Genomic DNA, 21,643 nt, shown 5'->3' with positions numbered 1-21,643 from the left:
TCTGAATATTCAAAATATTTAATATAGTTCAACTGGTTGAAGATTGGATTCATCACATCGGTATGCAGACAGGTTTTTTGATACAATCTCTGCTGACACTTCAGGGCTGTGTTGTGGTTGTGTCTACACGCAGATCCTCCATCTGATCTTGATACGGCCTGGATCTGGTTGACCACAGTAAACCTTGGGATAAACAGAGAGACTAATATTAGCGTAGATGTCATTCTTCTTATGATGTAACGAGTACATCAGGTGTGTTATAGGAAGTTTTTTCCGGTTTTGGCTGACTTAATTTATGCAGGCTTTGAGGTCATGAACACATGAACTAGCTTTTCTGCATTTGTCAGAGCATATGTCGTAGTGTAGATATATTTTTAAGATGGAAGAATGCGTTTTTACAGATGCTAGAAATGTGGCTTTCAAATGAAAGATTAGTAGCAAAGAGCACACCCAGGTTCCTAACCGACGAAGAAGAATTGACAGAGCAGCCATCAAGTGTTAGACAGTTTTTTAGGTTAGTATGTGCAGAGGTTTTTGGTCCAATGATTAAAATCTCTGTTTTTTCAGAAATAAGTCGTAGGAAATTACTAGTCTTACAATTTTTTACATCAACTATGCATTCCGTTAATTTTGTGAATTGATAAGTTTCGTCAGGGTGTGAAGAGATATAGAGCTAAGTATCATCAGCATAACAGTGAAAACTAATGCCATGCTTCCTAATGATATCTCCCAAGGGTAGCATGTACAAGGTGAAAAGCAATGATCCTTGTACTGAGCCTTGTGGTACTCCATACTGAACTTGTGATCGATATGACACCTCTTCATTTACTGCAACAAACTGATAACGGTCAGATAAGTATGATTTGAACCATGGCAATGCAATTCCACTAATGCCAACATAATTTTCGAGTCTATCCAAAAGAATGTTGTGGTCGATAGTATCAAATGTAGCACTAAGATCCAGTAACACTAATAAAGAGATACAACCATGATCGAATGATAAGAGCAAATCATTTGTAACTCTAATGAGAGCTGTCTAAGTACTATGATACGGTCAAAATCCTGACTGGAAGTCCTTGCAGATACCATTTCTTTCTAAAAAGGAAAATAGTTGTGAGGATACTGCCTTTTCTACTATTTTTGACAGAAAAGGTAGATTTGAGATCTGCCTGTAATTGACTAACTCTGTAGGATCAAGTTGCAGTTTTTTAATAAGATGTTTAATAATAGCAGGCTTAAAAGTTTTCGGTACATATCCTGATGACAAAAGGGGCTTTTGCACCGGAAGAACCTTTTCATAGTTCCTAGAACTATTGACGGAAGTACCCGGATTTTGGCGTGTTCGCACCGCAGGAACTAGGAATGATTTTAGTTCTATAGCACTATAGGAACTACCAGTGACGTTAGTGTATGCTGATTGGCCGAATGCACGCGAAACACCAGGCCAGCACTCGCCATTTTTTTAAAAAGCTGTGTAAAGTAAACACACAGATTATAGCCTATATATGTACTCCACAAACTAACTCTACGAACATGGAAAACCGTAGATTGAATTCTTTACCTTTAGGCTAAGGAGAAAATCCAACGCAACTTTGAGGGGACTAAGCCAAACAAACATGATTATGTATTTCTGCTCAGCTAGCAACACTGAACATCAACCACATGGCATACGCTAATACTTAGATATATTCTCTCTACTTTCTATGTATAACAGTTCTATCTAATAACGTATTAGACAGGACTGTTAGACAGATCGTAAACTAATGAACACGGAAAATGCGAGCACTGTGTGCTCTGGCATTCTCAGCGCTGTCAAAATAAAAGTCACAACAACAAGCGTGGCTTGCGTCACTTCAGAGTTCCTTCTGGCGGTGCGAATACAACCAGGAAAATGTTCCTAGGGGAATCAATAGTTCTCGGGGAACCACACTGGTGGTTAGTTCCTAGAACTAAGTTCCCAGAACTACCTGGTGCGAAAGCCCCTAAAGATGAATTAATGATATTAAGAAGAGGGTCTATGACCTCTGGAAGCTTCTCTTTCAGTAGCTTAGTTGGTATAGGGTCTAACATGTTGTTGATTTAGATGATTTTTGAGTGTAGCAAATTAGCTCAAAAGGGAAATATGATTCATTAATCATAACTCGTTATAATTAATTATAAATATTTGGATCAGTTAATCGAGTTAACTTCATGTAACTGAATTAATATTACAATCAAGTATCGTCTATCAACTCTTCAAAAAGGATATTTTCAGTAGCCACTGAAAAATGACTTTCTTAGCATGTAACTGTGATTATGACGATTTAATCGACATCGAATTATAAGCAGACCAGAATCAACTCGCATGAATGTGCACAAAAGTTTTAACTAAATGACGAACACATAACTAATCTAAAAAATGGGTAGAATGAAAAGTGAAAGTGACTGAAAAACCAAACAGAACAGAGGAATGAAGTCATTTAACCGCTTGGAAGAACAATCAGTCCCTTACTTCAAAGCTCCTTTGTTAACAAAGGGGTTCACAACTTTAGCTAAACAGCGATTTAGTATATCTCAGTGGGGAAACCCAAACATCACGGAGTCTGCCTGGGTGAGGGGTTGTGTAGATTAAGTGGAACAATGGTGTGTTTGATTGGTCAAGTTGTTGCAGTCGTTGTTGTCCGCCCTGTAGACAACAGCGAGCGATGATGAAGATGCAGGAAGATCAGACACACACCTGGCACACAGGACTGGAGGTTGTGGTGGTTTCCCTGGCCACTGGTGTAGCCAGTAGCAAGGTTTAGGTCTCTGAGTTTGCTGTCAAGCAGCAGGTGTTTTGAGAGAGTCATGGTCATCCTCATGTCAGTTGGTGTGGGGCAGGTGGTTGTTTGTGGTTGCAGGAAGTGGTTATGGGAGTTGTGTAGTGTGAGGAGAGTTTCAAACAGACCTAATGCTGATGGCAGAAGGGCAGCAGGTGGTTGTTAGCTTCTGCTCTCAGTCACAAGAAGTCTGAACTTAAGTTTGCAGTGTCACTCTGCTCTTGCGGCGTCGCCAACTTGAGCTGGTCTGAGTGGTCTTACGGTCAGAAGCGTGCTCTTCCCAGTACTCCTCAGATAAGTACTGTTCAACAAGCTCTCTTACTAGTGTTAGAAGCTCCTGTAGGTCCGATGCAGGTGTGTCCAGTCATCCTTGTGCAGCCTCTGAATGGCCGCTGTATGAAGGTCATATGAGGAGGATGTTGTTGCTGCCTGCTGTTGGAGATCCTGTGGTGTCTGCAGGATGAGGATGCTCCCATCCATGGCTCCTCCCAGTGGTAGGTCTGGTACCTTGGTCTTTTGCCATGGTTACCTTTCTGTCCTCGGCTGGCTAGGAACCTTTTGGAGAAGCGTTTTGCATTTTAGCAATGCTGTGTGCCTTCTGGTGCTAGGTCTGGATTCTGAGTTTTGTAGTTCACAGTTGCTGGTATGTAAGAAACCCTTTTTGAGGAGGCCATGTGTTTGTTAAAGGCCTTCTGTGTCAGATCAAGCAGTTGTTGAATAGGCATTGTGTGGGGGCAGTCCGTAATGCCTAAATGGTGACTTACAATCTGATGGAGGTTTTGGACGAAAAGACTCTTGAAGCTGGTGTCCTCCTCCCCAGGTTCGTTGTGAGCTCCGAAGAAAGCTCGTCTGTGGTAGTAAACATAGGGAGTTTCATGTCTGCCATGTTTGGTGTCTAGGGCAGATCAGCCTTCTTTCAGACTCTTGGTCTGAGAATTCCTCTATGATGGCTTGTTTCAGCTGCTGATAGTCGGATTGGATGTTTACTGGCTGCCGTGCCAGAATGCGTCACAACTCTGGGCTGGATATGATCCAGAGCAGATAGTCTATCTTGGTGGTTCACACTCGTCAAAGACTGCAGGTGAAAGTCAATGTCTCGTAGGTTGGCATGGACGTTGTGGTCTCCTGCAAGCTCTGGTGTGAATGCATGGATCTGTCTGGCCATTCGCATGATGTCTTTGAGTGTCACTTCATGTGCCGTTTCAGGGTATGTCTGAATTAATCCTTTTCCTTCTGCGGCTGCCGAGGCTTTCAGGATACTGGCTGGTGAAGTGTTAAGTGGAGGACTTTGGATCCTTCTCGCTATGTGTCTGTGTACAGGGCTGGGGGAGTTTGCGCTGCTGATGTGAAGTTCAGCAGGGTACCTCTTACTTGTGGCTGCACACAGATTGCCTTCAAGGTGTCTCTCTCTTTAAGTTCCACATTGGCTGTTTTTTGTGTCTTTGTGTGAAACAGTTCTCTTTCAAGGTCTTGTTTGGTGGCGTTATACAGCTGCTCTGGGTGCCCACCTGCTTTCAGAGCCTCCTGAACACCAGTGATCTTCTCCGGTTGCTCCATTCTGTCACCGTCCTTGAGCATGTCCAGTGCCTTCTCTCACTGAGAAGATGACGCTGGTCAGCTCTTTGTGGCTCAGGCTGGGTGTCGGGTGTCCACTTGTGTTGCAGTCTCGCTGTTTTTTTCTCTGCCGTGGCAGGTCATTAGCTGCTTCAGGCTTAAGGATGTCCATCACACTGCTCTGCCGGGTCTTCAGGGGGTCCTGGTGGGGGGCAGGGCTGGATGTCTGAAGCATACTGGTGGAAAACACTAGAAAGAGATGGCAAAGGCAAATGCAAGTTCGTACAGAGGTGATAAGTAGGCTTGTTACGATAGTCGGCTTGTTATGATACCGGTGTTACACAGTGTTCAGTCGCAACACCGGTTTCATCACTTGCCCACCGCAGCATTGCAAAAAAAAAAAAAAAAAGTTTAAAGCGTTAAAAATATTGAACGCAATTACGCAGTATCCGTAGTTGACTACCGTTGTATGATCACGGTCTTATTAATGTGAAAGCTTTTAAACCAAGACTAAAGAGACCGCGCTGTAAGTCCCTACCTATTACACACACACACACACGACCCACAGAAAAGACGCGCGTCAGTATCGAGTTCTCTTTCGGGCTTGAACAAACCATAACACACAAATTATGCCAAAATGTCCGTTTTGTCGAGTGTCCTCATAAGTCTTAAATGATTTAAGTAAAGTCTTAAATGAGATTTGTGAGAAAATGGGACGCGTTCTCAGATCGCGTCTCTGTCAGCAGCGGCTGGTCTTAAAGTGTCATTAATTATAATCAAAGAACAAAGGTAAGAGAGTACATTACTCAGTCAGACCCGGCGCCAGGAGGATTATTATACCGGTAGCCTAATAATCATGAATACACTCCGCTATCTTTTAACACATCTCCGGCGAACGGCTTCTTCACGCAAAAGAAAAACTCTTCTGAAGCGCAGTGAAATTCAGCGACCTATGTGGCATTTCTTGATGTATCAAGGTTGTTTGTTAACTTCATTTTATACGTGCAATTCACACGAGCCTGCATGCAAGACTGCTGCGAGTAGTCAAACTTTATTAATGAAACAGAAAATCAGAGAGAATAATTTCTTTAATGTGTTTTTTATTTTTTTATTGTATTTTTTTTACCTGTTGGCCGGTCACACGGCTTTCATAGTTTTCAGTTATGTGACTGGTCTAATTTTGAATTAGATTTGAATTAGTTTTATTTTTAAACTTCTTTAAATGTTCTCAAGCAGTGAAAAATAGAGGACACTGACAATGCGCTGACAGACAGGACCGAGCAGGTATTTAATATGAAACAAAGTCTCAACTTTCAAATTTGGTCAGTCAAAGAAAATTAAACAATAAATAGGCCTACCGGTTTGTGGCTCTTTAATGTGTCGTGACAGATTGCCTCAGTTAAAGCCAAGTTCAAATCCACCGACGTTAATCTACTAACTCTCATGACTGCTTTGTCGGACAAAAATGGTGGATTTTGATTGGTCAGACTCAGATCGCATGTCAATCAAACTCCCTGCAAAGGATGAATTGACGCTAATTTAAGCACCAGCTTTTTAAAAGCGATGTAATTTTTTTTTTAGACAATTCTTTCTCTCCTATAAAAATGAATTAATGGAATTTTCTTCAGGGACACTACAATGGACTGTCTGATGCGATACTGTAGTAGTCGGTTGCATGGTTATAATTTTCTCTATAATATTATCAATCTTGCAAGTATAGAAGTTCGTAAAGTCATTACTGCTGTGCTGTTTGGAAAGGTCTGAAGTTGAAGCTTTATTTCTCGTTAATTTAGCCGCTGTATCAAATAAATACCTAGGGTCGTGTTTGTTTTCTTCTAAGAGGGTCTAAAAATAAGCAGATCTAGCAGTTGGTAAGTTCTTTCTGTATGCTGTTTTTCCACAAAATGCGAAAAACCTCTAGTTTTGTTTGTTTTCAATGCCATGAACATTAATTCCATGTGACAATATTAGATCTAAAGTATGATTACGACAATGAGTGGGTCCTGACAAGGGTCCTAACTCCAATATAGTTTAGATTGTCTATAAATGCCAATCCCAATGCATCTTATCCATTATCTACATGGATATTAAAATCACCAACAATTAGTACTTTATCTGCAGCCAGTACAAACTCCGATCAGAATCAGCAAATTCTTTAATAAAGTCTGCATGGTGCCCTGGTGGCCTGTACACAGTAGCCAGCACAAATGTCAAACAGGATTTATCACTTACACTAGATAGCATTATATAAAGCACCATTAATTCAAAAGAATTATATTTGAAACTAGACTTCTGAGGAATACTGAAGTTATTGCTATAAATTACAGCAACACCTCCCCCTTTGCCTTTCAGCCAAGGCTCATGTCTATAACAGTGATCTTGGAGGGTGGACTCATTTAAAGTAATGTAATCGTCTGGTTTTAGCTAGGTTATGATCTGTAATTATATCATTTACAATAAGTGCATTTGAAGAAAGGGATCGAATATTCAGCAATCCAAGCTTTATCATTTGTTAATCTGTATTATATCTGTTTTTTATTTGTTGAACATCAATTAAATTGTTTCCCTTAAATGGGTTTGGGAGTTTTTTGTATGTACTATTTCAGGGAGCAGACACAGTCTCTATGTCTGACTCTTTGTCTGACGGTCGGTTTAGCCAGTCTCTCTTCTTCCTGACCTGCGCCCCAGTTAGTCAAGGTTCAACTCTAAGACTATGTATCATATTAGTAGAGAGAAGAGCGGCACCACCCTAGGAGAGATGAAAACCATCTCTTTACAACAGGTCAGGTTTTCCCCAAAAACTTTTCCAATTGTCTATAAACCCTATATTATTCGGCGGACACCACTTAGACAGCCAGCCATTGAATAACGACAGTCTGCTACGTATCTTATCACTCAGGGAGGGGGCTTGTGAGTTAACACAGCTCTTTAATGTTAATTTTAGTGATTTCCCACTGGTGAAGTCGAACATCATTAGTGCAGAGATGAATAATAATCTTAGAGTATTTACGATTAGCATTAGCCAGCACGTTTAAATTTGCTTTAAAGGGCACCTATTATGCAAAATTCATTTTTACATGGTGTTTGAACATAAATGTGTGCTGGCAGTGTGTGTACAAAACCACGCTATAAAGGTAAAAATCCACCCAGTGCTTTTTTTGAAATCCCCATAAGTCCTAAGTACTGTCTCAGAACAACCCGTTCTTAGATTCGGGGCAACGTGACATACTTTTGCACAAGCCCCTCCCACAACTGTTGACTGACACTGCCGTATTTGCATAGACCTGCCCTGAGTGAGTTGTACACAGTCCGCCATTATGTCGACACCGGAGCAGCTGTAGACAAGAATGTCTCCTAAGTGATTGAGGTGTTTTGTTATAAGATGTTAGAATGGCAGTCTTCATTTACTCTCGTTGTTACTTGAGAATGGATCTGTACCAACTGTTCGTGATCCTGCTTACAGTGTCCGGATCGATAGGCCTAACGTTACTTTTCATGGCAGTAATGGAAGGGAGAGCGCTCACTTTATTACAGTTCATCTGAGTGGTTTTACGGATATAAAGTTTACCAGTTTATTAAGCACCCCCTTTAAAGCTGTGTCTATATTTGTTTACTGTTAGTTGTAACAAGTGTTTCTGTTTAATTCACAGTGTATGTTGATGATAATGAAAGGGAGAGAGAGAGAATTTATGGATAAGACTTTAATGCACACTTCTAATACTGTTTATTCAGCTCTTACGGTGATTTTCTGGAGTAAAACTGACGCTTCATCTTTTGTGTGATGTACAATAAACTTCATAAACTCATCAGTAAATTTTTGGCCATCATTTGGACGTGGTCCTCTACAACAGACTTTACTAATAGTGGATATAAACAAGATGAAAAATAAGTTATAACCATAATTGAACTAAACTATACCTTAGGGCTGGGGGATTTAAATCGTGATATTGTTATGCGCATCTCGTCAGTAAAGCCGGTTCCTTGATTAGTAGTAAATCGCCATCACCTGCTTTCAGATGGAGCGGCATTCACTACAAAGAGCCGTAGTTAACTGACAAGCTGAGCCATATCGCAGGCTATACGTCCGCGATATTAATATATTAACAATGCCTAACAATGTCATGCGATATATCGCCCAGCCCTAGTCAACTCTCTCAATATTTTCTATTGTACAGTACTTATTACTCATGCAGCACATTTTTAAGCAGATCACTAATATTAGACTATGACTTGTGCTTTTGTGTCTTTTTTTACCCTTTTTAAACATTAATTTCCTAAGTAATGGAAAGTAGGTAGTTTTAAACACAGAGAATGCATGTTTTTAGTGATTTTTTTTTTTCCCCTTGTAACACATGGCCTCTCATGGATTATTACTTTAATGAGATAAACACTTAAGTAGGAATGACAAACCTTTCCGCATGATGTATGTGAATCAGTTGTCCTAATGCACTGATTTATGATGGTTTTGTGTGTTTTTTTTCTGTGCAGAGGTAGTTCACTCGAGCAGGTCTAACTTGCACAGAGCTCATAGTGAGGAGACTCCCAGTTCCAGCAGCCCCCGTGGACGGTCAGCATAAATATCTTTATTTTACCATTGTTTGTCTGACTATTTTTTTTGTGTGTTTTATACTTTTGTTTCATGTCTTCTGCTGTTTTTTTCTCTCTCATGTACTAGTCAACACATCCTTGCGTCCTAGTTATGCATCTAGTTTTGCAACACTAGTTATGCATCCTTGCATAACATCCTAAATGGGCTAAAGAATTACAAGTGTGTGTTAGGGGTTGGTGGTATGACCAAATTTTTATCATGGCAATGATCTGTATATAACAATATAGTTTTGCTGGAAATTCTTCTATGGTTTACATATTAAATAACTATAATTATATGTACATATTTAAGTGATCCAGTGAATTAAACTTTATTTTCTTTATTATTTGGAATTTGAGAAATGAAATCCAAAAAATAAGATTATTAATAACAAATGACCTTTATTCAACAAAAGACTCAAAATGGTTTAACATGCATTATAATATAGTTTGGTAACCCTTTTCATTTAGTTAACATTCGCTAACTACATTGGTTAACATGAACTAATAATGAACTGCACTTTTACAGCATTTATCATTATTTGTTAATGTTAATTTCAACATTTACTTATACATTATTAAAATCAAAAGTTGTATTTGTTAACTTTAGTTAACGCACTGTGAACTAAGATGAACAAACAATGAACGTCTGTATTTTTATTAACTAACATTAACAAAGATTAACAAATACAGGAACAAATGTATTTTTCATGGTTAGTTCATTTTAGTTAATACATTAACTAATTTTATAACTCAAATTACGAAAATGTTAGTTCTTTCAAACCAGGAGCTTAGTTGCCATACCCACCACCAGTATGTTCCAAACAAGCATGACTGGCATACGGTGGCCCAGTAGTGCACAACACAACGCAATTTAAACAACACAACGGAAACAAGCTACAACAATCCGGCGCTTCGTCTTTTTTAATTAATCGCTGCTAGAATTAAATGAGCCGAGGGATTTAATGCATGGTCTAATAATCTAACAAAATCCAAATTTCAATATCCAATATATTTTTATGAACCCTTGAAATTTCTATGGGGCAATATATTATCATTCTATTGCGCATTCAGCCCATTTTACAGTGCCGTTTCTTAACCACCTGTGTTAAAGTTAACATGCAGGATTTATACTAGTGGCAATGGACTAATGAAATCCAAATTTTTAACAGTTTTTACCTACCAATGTTTTGTATAGACCTTTGAACACATATTACTGTTTAATTTATTTCACATAGCTGTTTCTCACGGCCACGTAAATTATGTTTTAAAGCTAAAATTTGGGCTTCGTACTGAGGTAATGGTCTAACAATATTACTAATTTTAAACAGCTTTTACTTTACCAGGCTTTTTAAATGACACTTTAAATTAATGAATTTCTTTAGACCATTATCTCTGGTCCTTAGCTTTAACACCCTTCTATAAGTGGCCAAGAAAGGGAGCATTTCCGTTGTATTGTGGCTTGTTTCCGTTGTGTTGTGGCTTGTTTCCGCTGTGTTGTTTACATTTCCTTGCATTGTGCACTACTGGGTCACTGTACTGGCAAGCAAATGTGTTGCTTGGACATTTTAGTGATAAACATTATCTAGTTAGTTTTAGGCCCGATTTACTAAGATCCTAAATAAAGAAATATCCTTGGATAGTTTAAAATAATTTCATGCACTTTTGGTGGGCACGCAGCCGATTTACTAAAAATACTTGCCCCACGTACAAAAAGGTTGTACACACCCATAATTAAAAATATTCACTTTGTGTGTGGGATTACAGAAGCATAACAAGAAATACACAGCACCAGCATAACCAGCATACGTGCATACAATCACTCCACTGTGTCTTATATGAATCTCTCATATATTTTCAGAAGTTCAGGTCGTTCATCTGGGGGTTCTTGTGGAGATTCCCCAGCTGACATGAGAGGAGCTGTTCTCACTAATGGTGAACTGAATGGAGAACCCACAGAAACCCCATGCCGTCGCAACTCAAAGACGACTATCAACAGCCCGAGCAATGCTGGTGAGATACACACACGTTCAAATTTACAAACATACAAACTCACTCAGGATGCTGTGAAATATGATCAAAGCACACTATGATACAATGTGATGAGGGGGCTCATTTCAATCTAATACTACAATCAATGTGTTAATTCACAAAAGGTGCTTTTATTTTGACAAAGTAGTGTTGAATTGTTAAAGTTTTATGAGAATTATTGTGCTTATAATATAATAAGCACATCCTGCCGTTTATTTTCTTTCATCCGTGTTATTTTATTAGCTCTGATGTGTCAGTAGCTTTAAGAATTCCTGCCTACTAAAAGCTAGATATGTTTACAAAACGTGATATAAATATATAGCAAAAACTCTTTCAATTGACACTTAACATCGTCACCATGATAAATATTACCCAACCCTACTTAGGCCCTAGTAAACACTCTTTGAGGGCTCTGATTTGGTAAGATGTTAATTCTGACTTTTTTGTTGGTCTTTTTGCTTGGTGCTAAGGTAAAGGTGAGACACCTACTAATGGGATCGAGGGCGGTCACCTGTCATGTCCAGCTCTGTCTTCACCATCACTGAGCTCAGACCCCCCTGCTGGGATGGACAGTCCTGCCCCACCGCCAGCCACAGACACCCCACCCACCACTGACCAGACCAGTATAACCACAGAGACACAAGCCACTGATGCACTGCCCACTGGGTACGTCAGAGAGATGGGGTTGATTTTAAACATGAACACATGCCATATCAGTTTTCTTAATGATTTTCATCTCTTGTAGTTGGGAACAGCGAATTCTTCCTCATGGACGAGTCTATTATGTGGATCATAACACAAAGACCACCACATGGGAGAGACCCCTCCCACCAGGGTGTGTATCTGTCTTTTTCACGTGCTTTTACATGCTGATAGCCTGGTAATGTTTATGGAAGGAGTTTGTAGACTTCAATCTCTAACAATTTGCACTTTTAACATCTAAAATTACTTCACCACCCTAAAAGGTGAAGTTATCTAAGATTAGGGGTGCGATATTGTATTGTCTATGATGACAGTGTTTCTCAACTGATGGGTCGCAGAGTGTGTAGTCAATGAAACAACCACAATGAACGTAATTCTAAACGTTTTTCCGCATGATTTTGAAATGCGTGCCTGAATATACCCACGCATGCCCACTGTGCCTGGCAAGAGGTTCCTTAGAGCTTGAGCTGATGCCCAAAAGCTTTGGGAGAGGGGAGGTACAGGTGGCACAGAGCAAACATCAGCTTCCAATATTGCACAACATGGCCTTTGTCAGGGTGGGAGAGAAACCTCAGGTGGAGCCCAGGGCCTCAACTAGCCTTAGCTCGGGATTGGCAGCTGAAGGTTTACCTAGGGAAGCAGCTGAAGTTTCCGGATAACATTGCAAGGACAACATTCAGGCCAGATTTGGTCTGACTGTTCCAAGCATGTGGTCATGTTGGAACTTATCTTCGCTTGGAAAGACCGGATAGAGGCTGCATGGGCTTTGCAGGACAGTCTGTACATCGGACACTCAGTCTCCTTGGTATTAGAGGGTTTTAGGAAAGAAGAGCCACGAGAACATCATAGAAGCTGCAGAAAAAGCTTCAAGGTGGCTGTGGATCAAGAGGGGTGGTCAATGGCGAGGGTGTCTGATGATCGAATATCTGAAACACCCTATGACCCTGTGTTTATCACTGATGATGTGTCCAAGTTGCACCATTGGGTGTTTCAGAAACCAAACTTGCCCTAGGTTTGACATATCATGCCATTTGTATTGCTCTTCTTCTTAGCTTTTAGTCTTTTTAGCTTTTTAGTCTTAGTCCTTCGGATGAGACGTTAAACCGAGGTCCTGACTCTCTGTGGTCATTTAAAAATCCTAGGTGTCCATCCTGGCCACATTTGCCCATTGGCCTCTGTCCATCTAATCATCCCCATATACTGATTGGCTTTATCACTCTCTCCTTCTTTGCATTCTGATGCAATTTCATCCAGGTGGTGCTGCACATTGGTGGCGGTTGAGGAGATTCCCCCCTTCCATATGTAAAGCACTTTATGTACCCAGAAAAGCGCTATATAAATGTAACAAATTAATTAGCTTGAAAAAGAATGTCTGCCTTTGACTGTGTCAAACCAGTGTGGTGAGTCTGGTTTGAGCAACAATATCGCAACCAAACTTTTCCAGTAAATGTGGGTTAGTCCTGCACGTCAGATTGAGGAAGTTTAGCCTACTTCTCCTTACAGCACTGTTTCAGCTCTGTGATGTGGGTCAGATTCATTGCATATATCAGCTCTCTTTAATTCCATTGAATTATTATTGAATTATGGTCAAAACTTTTCTGCCGTTTCAAAACATTTACATTTCTTCTGCTTTAATCATTCAGCGTGTTTAGGGTGACTGACACCTTGAAATGTTCCTGTTGATTTTCCTGTTATAGCACAGAATCTATCAATGATGGGAAGTTGCCCTAGTCCAGAGGCAGCAAAACAGCCCAACACTACTATACCACAACTGTGCTTCAGAAGATCTGATGTAGATTTTTGTGCAGAAATGCGGAGGGTTAGCAACATTTCTAGCATAACTGTTTTGTAACGTGCTGTTCACACAGGAGTTACAGTGGAAGGGAGGCTTTTGAAACACATTTTTAAAAGTTGATGCTGAAAAAACATGTGTGGCAAAAGTCAATGGTGTTACATGTTTGCATTGGAAAATATGCAAGATGTTTCCTTCAAGAACAGCCCCTGAAAGTTCAAGACAAGTAATAAAGCTATAACAGTGGTGTCAGTGGATCACAACATTGTGTGAAAAAGAAAAAAGAAAACAGAAAACATAAGTTTGGCTTCAGCTTGAACTCTGTTTGCGTACATATATTTACAATTCACTTTTTTTTACATGGCCACTTAATACACCTATCTGGAGCTGGTGTTAATCTGTGATTCGTGTCTGTATTGTAGTTGGGAGAAGCGTGTGGATCAGCGTGGAAGGTTTTACTATGTGGATCACAACACCAGAACCACAACATGGCAGCGGCCCACAGCAGAGTCCGTGCGCAACTATGAGCAGTGGCAGTCTCAGCGCAGTCAGCTCCAGGGAGCCATGCAGCAGTTTAACCAGAGATACCTCTATCAGGTAAACAACATATTCCATTGACCTCATGAGCAAATGTTTTTTTTATTACTGTGTGCACAATCTATACAGTAGTGGCTAGTTTTACCTTATAAAGTAACCTAGCCAGGGCTCCAGACTGCGACCAAAATGGTCGACATATGCAACCATTTTTTGAGAATGTGCGAGTTCAAATTCAGTTTGAGTTCATGGTCACGCTCTCACTCAATCGGTGTCTGCCTACCTGCACTTGCATTAGGGACTTATCTAATCTGTCACGTATTATCGACTAGGCCAAATCAGCTATTCTCCCGTAGTAGTCGGTTACAGTAGAACGTCAAGAAGTAGCAGTTTCACACCGCAAGCGTGAGTAGCGTGTATTTTTTTTTTATGTATGTTAACCAATGATTGCGTTCACACCGCGAGCAGGAGAGTCACATTCAAATTAAGTGAAAGCACACTTTTGATGGACACTTTTGATTTCCCACAAAAAAGTGCTCAAAATGCACAGAATAAGCATGTCTTGTGTGTTTAAAAAAAGAACTGGAGTATGTCAAGAAAAGAAAATGAAGAATCAAAATATTTATAGAAGATTTACCCAAACTTGTTTTTAATTAGTCAGTTTGGATGAAAGTATGGTGTATTATAAAAAACTAAAAATATGATATATAAACTTTCTTTTAGTTATTATGTAATACACAGACAGGTAGCCTATATAAGCTCTAGCACTAACCAAATCAAACGCGAGTGTGCTTTTTTTTTTTTCTTTCTTTTTTTTTTCATCCGCAGAGTTTGCTGTCTTGTAAACATATCGAAGTATGACTGAAACGACATGATCTGAGCTGTTTTCTTGGTTGTGTTTGTTGTTCACAATTTACATGCGAATGTTACACCTCTCCATGTTAACAAACTTTCAAGACTATCAAGTTTATAAAAACAAATATCGTTGTCTTTGTAAAAAAATGCTCACTTATATGTAGCTTTGGAGCCGCTGCTGTGACGCTGTACAAACGCTTCCGGTGTGAATACGTGCGCCTGCAGCTTCAGCAAAAGAGCACCGTTGCAGTTGTATCAGTCCCTATTATCAGTCACGTACACGCTCATGCCGCACTGATGATGAAACACGCAAATTTTTTTTTTTAAATCTTTTTTTATGGTTTACATTTGATATTTAAAAGATTAAAACATTTTGCCAACACGAGGTCTCGTGGCACTGTCAGTTTTTTTTTTTTTACATCAGTGCAAAACTAGGGTATGCAGATAAGACAACTATTCATCGGCATGCAGTGATTAATTCCATGTTGTAGCAAAAAAAAAAAGGTGCGACCAAATCATGTGCTGGTGCGACCAACTGAAAAAGTTGATAGCACCAGTGCAACCAGTGGAAAAGTTAGTCTGGAGCCCTGCTAGCCATCATATATGGTGCAGTACTGGCAGTGAGTGCCTACAGTGGACTTTAAAAAGGATTTAAAGAACTAAAAACATGGATGATGATGATGAAACTAATCAAATTATTATTTCAGTCATAAAGGTTTTTAAAATTTTGTAAATAATGTCGTTTAAATCCTTGCTCCTAAAACATATTTCAAGTTAGCATGTCATTAGCCACTTAAACTCTGTAAATAACCAAAAAATTGCTGAATGGATTTTAAAATGGCTGAATGAAATTGGCTAAGTACTGTACATTATATCTGCTTTTCACTCAAGCAATGGCTTTCCATATTTTTAATGTTAAGATACCATTCACACGCTCAATACTAATACTAATAAAATGTAAAAAAAAAAAAAAAAATCAGTTTGAGGATAAAATGAGTCATTTTAGCTGTTCAACATCATATTTAAAAGCCATAATTTCACATTTAGGAGGCCTAAACTGCAAACTATCATTATTTTATGAATCTTCATTGGTGATAAACACTCTAAACCTTGTGTACCAAAATTAGCTCATTATGAACAAATATTAGAAAGACTGTCCTTATCCAAAATGCTTCTGGATTTCTCTTCCAAAATTTCTCTTCTGTGGACCGAGTTATGCAAGCACTGTATTGTTTCAAATGAAATCTAAAGTGTGTAAGTCTCTCCGCACCGCAGAGAGTCATCAGTTCATTGATAATGAGATCTAAAGACATGATGATCCATCACCCAGTCTCTCATTGGGTTTCTCTGGTTGTTATTGAAACCAAAAAGGAAAAAGGCACATCATTTTTCATGGATTATTATACAATAACAACCAGATAGGCCAAATGAGAGACTGGGTGATGGATCATCACATATACGTTCAAAAGTTTGGGATCAGTAAGATTTTTAATGTTTTTAAAACAAGTCTCTTTTGTTCACCAAGGCTGCATTTATTTGATTAAAAATACAAAAAACAGTAATATTGTGAAATATTATTACAATTTAAAATAACCTTTTCTATTTTAATATATATTAAAATGTAATTTATTCCTGCGCTCAAAGCTGAATTTTCAGCATCATTACTCCAGTCTTCAGTGTCACATGATCCTTCAGATATCATTCTAATATAAAATAAATCACTACTTTTATTCAGCAAGGATGCATTAAATTGATTAAAAGTTACAGTAAAGACATTTATTATGTTACAAAAGATTCTATTTCAAATAAATGAAATATAATTTTCTATTCATCTAAGAATCCTGAAAAAATAATGTTTTTTGAGCATCAAATCATCATGTTAGAATGATTTCTGAAGGATCATGTGACACTGAAGACTGGAGTAATGATGCTGAAAATTCAGCTTTGATCACAGGAATAAATGACATTTTAAGATATATTCAAATAGAAAACAGTTATTTTAAATTTTCATAATATTTAACAATATTACTGTTATGCTACTGTTGTAATCGTTTAATGTCTGTAACATACAGTAAGGCTGCTCTGTGCCTGCTCAAAATTCTTTGTAAAGACATAATGCCGCATGAAAGCTAGACTAAATGAAAATTGTAATTGCTGTGTGAATACATTTATGCCACCTCTGAGTAGCATTAAATACAGTCTGTGTAAAAACACCTAAATGCTACTACAGAAGCACTTCTGTTTCTACTTTTGCCAACGAATGATTATGTTATGAAGTTTACGTGGTAGTTCACTGCATTTATTCATGAGGCCTTTGGTTTAATCCTCACATGAGTGTCAAATGTGACAGCTGATTCCAACATTACATGCGCTGGCAGTGTGCAGTCGAGTTCGAGGACACAGAACGCTGCCATTGACACAACACAGCTCACTCTATTGCCCCCGGCTCACGTCACAGCACACACAACACACAGCACACTGGGCTTTTTGTGTGCTAATTGCAGCTCATTAGGTTCTCCAGAGAGAATTATATCATTTAAAAGGCTCTTCCGGCCCTCAGCTTTCACTGTGGTTCCTTATGCTTACACTTTATATATATCGGTGTGTGTGTGTATGTGTGTATGTATGTATGCATGTATGTGTGTATATATATATATATATATATATATATATATATATATATATATATATATATATATATATATATATATATATATATATATACAGTGAGGAAAATAAGTATTTGAACACCCTGCTATTTTGCAAGTTCTCCCACTTGGAAATCATGGAGGTGTCTGAAATTGTCATCGTAGGTGCATGTCCACTGTGAGAGACATAATCTAAAAAAAAAAAAAATCCAGAAATCACAATATATGATTTTTTAACTATTTATTTGTATGATACAGCTGCAAATAAGTATTTGAACACCTGTCTATCAGCTAGAATTCTGACCCTCAGAGACCTGTTAGTCTGCCTTTAAAATGTCCACCTCCACTCCATTTATTATCCTGTTTGAGGTCGTTAGCTGCATAAAGACACCTGTCCACCCCATACAATCAGTAAGAATCCAACTACTAACATGGCCAAGACCAAAGAGCTGTCCAAAGACACTAGAGACAAAATTGTACACCTCCACAAGGCTGGAAAGGGCTACGGGGAAATTGCCAAGCAGCTTGGTGAAAAAAGGTCCACTGTTGGAGCAATCATTAGAAAATGGAAGAAGCTAAACATGACTGTCAATCTCCCTCGGACTGGGGCTCCATGCAAGATCTCACCTCGTGGGGTCTCAATGATCCTAAGAAAGGTGAGAAATCAGCCCAGAACTACATGGGAGGAGCTGGTCAATGACCTGAAAAGAGCTGGGACCACCATTTCCAAGGTTACTGTTGGTAATACACTAAGACGTCATGATTTGAAATCATGCATGGCACGGAAGGTTCCCCTGCTTAAACCAGCACATGTCAAGGCCCGTCTTAAGTTTGCCAATGACCATTTGGATGATCCAGAGGAGTCATGGGAGAAAGTCATGTGGTCAGATGAGACCAAAATAGAACTTTTTGATTATAATTCCACTAAACGTGTTTGGAGGAAGAAGAATGATGAGTACCATCCCAAGAACACCATGCTTTTGGGTGGTAGCATCATGCTTTGGGGGTGTTTTTCTGCACATGGGACAGGGCGACTGCACTGTATTAAGGAGAGGATGACTGGGGCCATGTATTGCGAGATTTTGGGGAACAACCTCCTTCCCTCAGTTAGAGCATTGAAGATGGGTCGAGGCTGGGTCTTCCAACATGACAATGACCCGAAGCACACAGCCAGGATAACCAAGGAGTGGCTCTGTAAGAAGCATATCAAGGTTCTGCCGTGGCCTAGCCAGTCTCCAGACCTAAACCCAATAGAGAATCTTTGGAGGGAGCTCAAACTCCGTGTTTCTCAGCGACAGCCCAGAAACCTGACTGATCTAGAGAAGATCTGTGTGGAGGAGTGGGCCAAAATCCCTCCTGCAGTGTGTGCAAACCTGGTGAAAAACTACAGGAAACGTTTGACCTCTGTAATTGCAAACAAAGGCTACTGTACCAAATATTAACATTGATTTTCTCAGGTGTTCAAATACTTATTTGCAGCTGTATCATACAAATAAATAGTTAAAAAATCATACATTGTGATTTCTGGAATTTTTTTTTTTAGATTATGTCTCTCACAGTGGACATGCACCTACGATGACAATTTCAGACCCATCCATGATTTCTAAGTGGGAGAACTTGCAAAATAGCAGGGTGTTCAAATACTTATTTTCCTCACTGTGTGTGTATATATATATATATATATATATATATATATATATATATATATATATAATATAATATAATATAATATAATATAATATAGTATAGTATAGTATAGTATAGTATATTAGTTGTTGTGTTGTTTTTAGAATCTTCAGACAGATTTTCTGAGCAACAATATTAGTGATCATGTCTCTCAAGCTCCAAAAATGAGCTTCGGAGGATGAGATAGAATAATGAATTAAATGTGGGTCTGTTTAAAGCTACTGTAAGATTTAGAATATTGTGTACAAGTTGCAAGGGCTGCATTTTGGAGCTTGACCGCTGTTAATATGTATTTTCATTCTGTGGAAAACAATAGAATGTTTTCTTGAAAAATTATATGCTATTGTATTCTGCAGGAGCTGACCCAACTTACCTCACGCTGTGTCATTATAAGCCTGTCTTGTGGGAGTTTTTAATGTTGTGGAAAGAATTGTCACTAAAAAGGGGCTTCTCCATCCAAGTGGATAAAGGAATTAGAAAGTACCGGTATAAAGGAATTAAAGGGTTAGTTCACCCAAAAGTGAAAATTCGGTCAGTAATTACTCACCCTCATGTTGTTCCAACCTCGTAAGACTTTCGTTCATCTTCAGAACACAAATTAAGATATTTTTGATGAAATACTTCTGCTTCTGGGTTGTACATCAGCACGTAGGCTCACTATTGGCCGACGCTGGTCATGTGTGTGATGCGTGTGATGCTGACCAATAGTAATGATATAGTTATAGCTCACTTTTAACGATATAGATTGTTTCAAAACAGCTTTACAGTGATAATTGCAAATGAAAGTAACAGAGATTGTTTTGGCTTTACAGCAGCTCTAGAAAACAGTTATTGTCCAGATAAAGTTAGTTTTGATTGATTCACTTCCATTGCAAAGATCAATGGAATTATTGCTCAAAGCCGATAATTAAATCCCAATATAAACTAGAAAAGAAAAAGAATGCAAGTTAGTGCAAGTAACTAGCAAAATAAATAAAAAATGAAAAACAGTTGTAAATTTAGCATATATGGTAGAAAGCTAATTCAACAATTTTACGGCATATTGAATTTTACATAGATGAAAATGAGACTGTGAGGGATAGACTTCTGTCTTTACAATGGTGCATACTGCATTAAGGTTCTAAATCATGTCATTTTCAAAACTCTCAACTTTCAAAACTGAAGTAAAAAAAAAAAAAAACGTTTTGTCAGCTGAACAAATGGCATGTTGTTGAACAACAGTACAATCTATTGAATGCACTGTACTTCTGTCCCTCAATGCCTCGTTGTCATTCCTGTCAACATTAAATATGGCGCCACCCTGACTCGTGGCAGAATTAATCTGGGGGATGAACTGTTCCTTTAAGAGAAAGGAAAGTTTTTATTCTGTTGCCAGTTGTATGGACATTGAGCCTTCTATATCTCATTGAGTTATTCTGTTTTGTTCTGTCTTCTTTTTTATGTATTTGCTCACTCTCTCTTTCTCCAAGCCATCACTTTTCTTTCTCTCTCTCTCTCTCTCTCTCTCTCTGTTTCTTTGAGGGTTGGTTTGGATCTAATGATCGTGCAGAGGGAGTGAAGATGATGTCATGCTTTTCTTTCATTTTTTTCCTACCTTTTTTAGTCATAGAAAGTGCTGAGGGTGGGGCATACTGACACACACTAGTTTTTAACATCCCCCTCATTTTTGACCATCTTTAGCCCAGCTAGGGCATACAACTGGTAATGATTCATAAATGAAGATGTGGGCTTTCAGATACGCCTCAACCACAAGCACAACTGATGAAATAACTTGCTTGAAAAAGGGTAAAACAATATTGAAATGGCTATTGTGAGAAACTTTGCTTAGTCAGAGCTCTTGGCTGCAACCATTGGAACGCCTCTGGAGTTTAAAATGAATGTAATGACACTGTAAGGCCCATAGGAAAATGGCAAAACTCTCATGATTCTTTAGTGGTCATTGCATTTTTAGTGCTTTTCTCAAGCTAGAGTAAAATGGAAAAAAAGGATTTTGTCCCCCATAAAGATCCTTTATTTTTCTACCTATATAGCAACATTAACACTTCCTTTAATGGGTAACTCTCGCCAAAATGCAACCTAGGGTCTTTTTGTTAATCTACCCGAGGCGAACTTTCGTTTAAAATCATAAATAGAATGGAAATGCCACTTTTAAGTTTGACCGTATTTTCGATTGTCATTTTTGACTGAGTTGTTCAAAATCTTTCTTTTTAGTAAACTCTGTGTACACAAACAATGTTCTCAATTCTCGAGTTCATGTGTAGAGCCCCTGGTGATACTTCGAGCAAAGTTTCATGTTGTGTCGAGCCTTCTTAGTGCTTTAAAAATAGCGATTTTGATGCTATCATAGTAGTGCCCCAAGCACTCCCATTCAAAAGGCAATTTGACCGAAAACGAAAATACGGTCAAACTTAAAAGTGGCGTTTCCATTCTAATTATGCTTTTAAATGAAAGTTCGC

The 21,643-nt window shown here is 38.7% G+C and overlaps 1 protein-coding gene across 3 annotated transcripts in view; it reads left to right on the top strand.

Annotated features, from left to right (window-relative positions):
* The window catches only part of wwp2 (WW domain containing E3 ubiquitin protein ligase 2), a 56,564-nt gene that overhangs the window by 16,701 nt on the left and 18,220 nt on the right, over positions 1-21,643 (top strand). For all 3 annotated transcript variants that reach the window (XM_079860184.1, XM_079860182.1, XM_079860183.1), the window contains exons 6-10: positions 8,841-8,919; positions 10,801-10,952; positions 11,441-11,636; positions 11,716-11,805; positions 13,887-14,061. In XM_079860184.1, the coding sequence (XP_079716310.1) occupies positions 8,841-8,919; positions 10,801-10,952; positions 11,441-11,636; positions 11,716-11,805; positions 13,887-14,061 (692 nt within the window). The remainder of the gene's footprint in view (positions 1-8,840; positions 8,920-10,800; positions 10,953-11,440; positions 11,637-11,715; positions 11,806-13,886; positions 14,062-21,643) is intronic.

This window comes from Squalius cephalus (assembly GCF_949319135.1).
Source record: "Squalius cephalus genome assembly, chromosome: 23".
NCBI lineage: Eukaryota > Metazoa > Chordata > Actinopteri > Cypriniformes > Leuciscidae > Squalius > Squalius cephalus.
The sequence above is the reverse complement of the archived record's forward strand: the minus strand, read 5'-3'. Positions and strand labels throughout refer to the sequence as shown.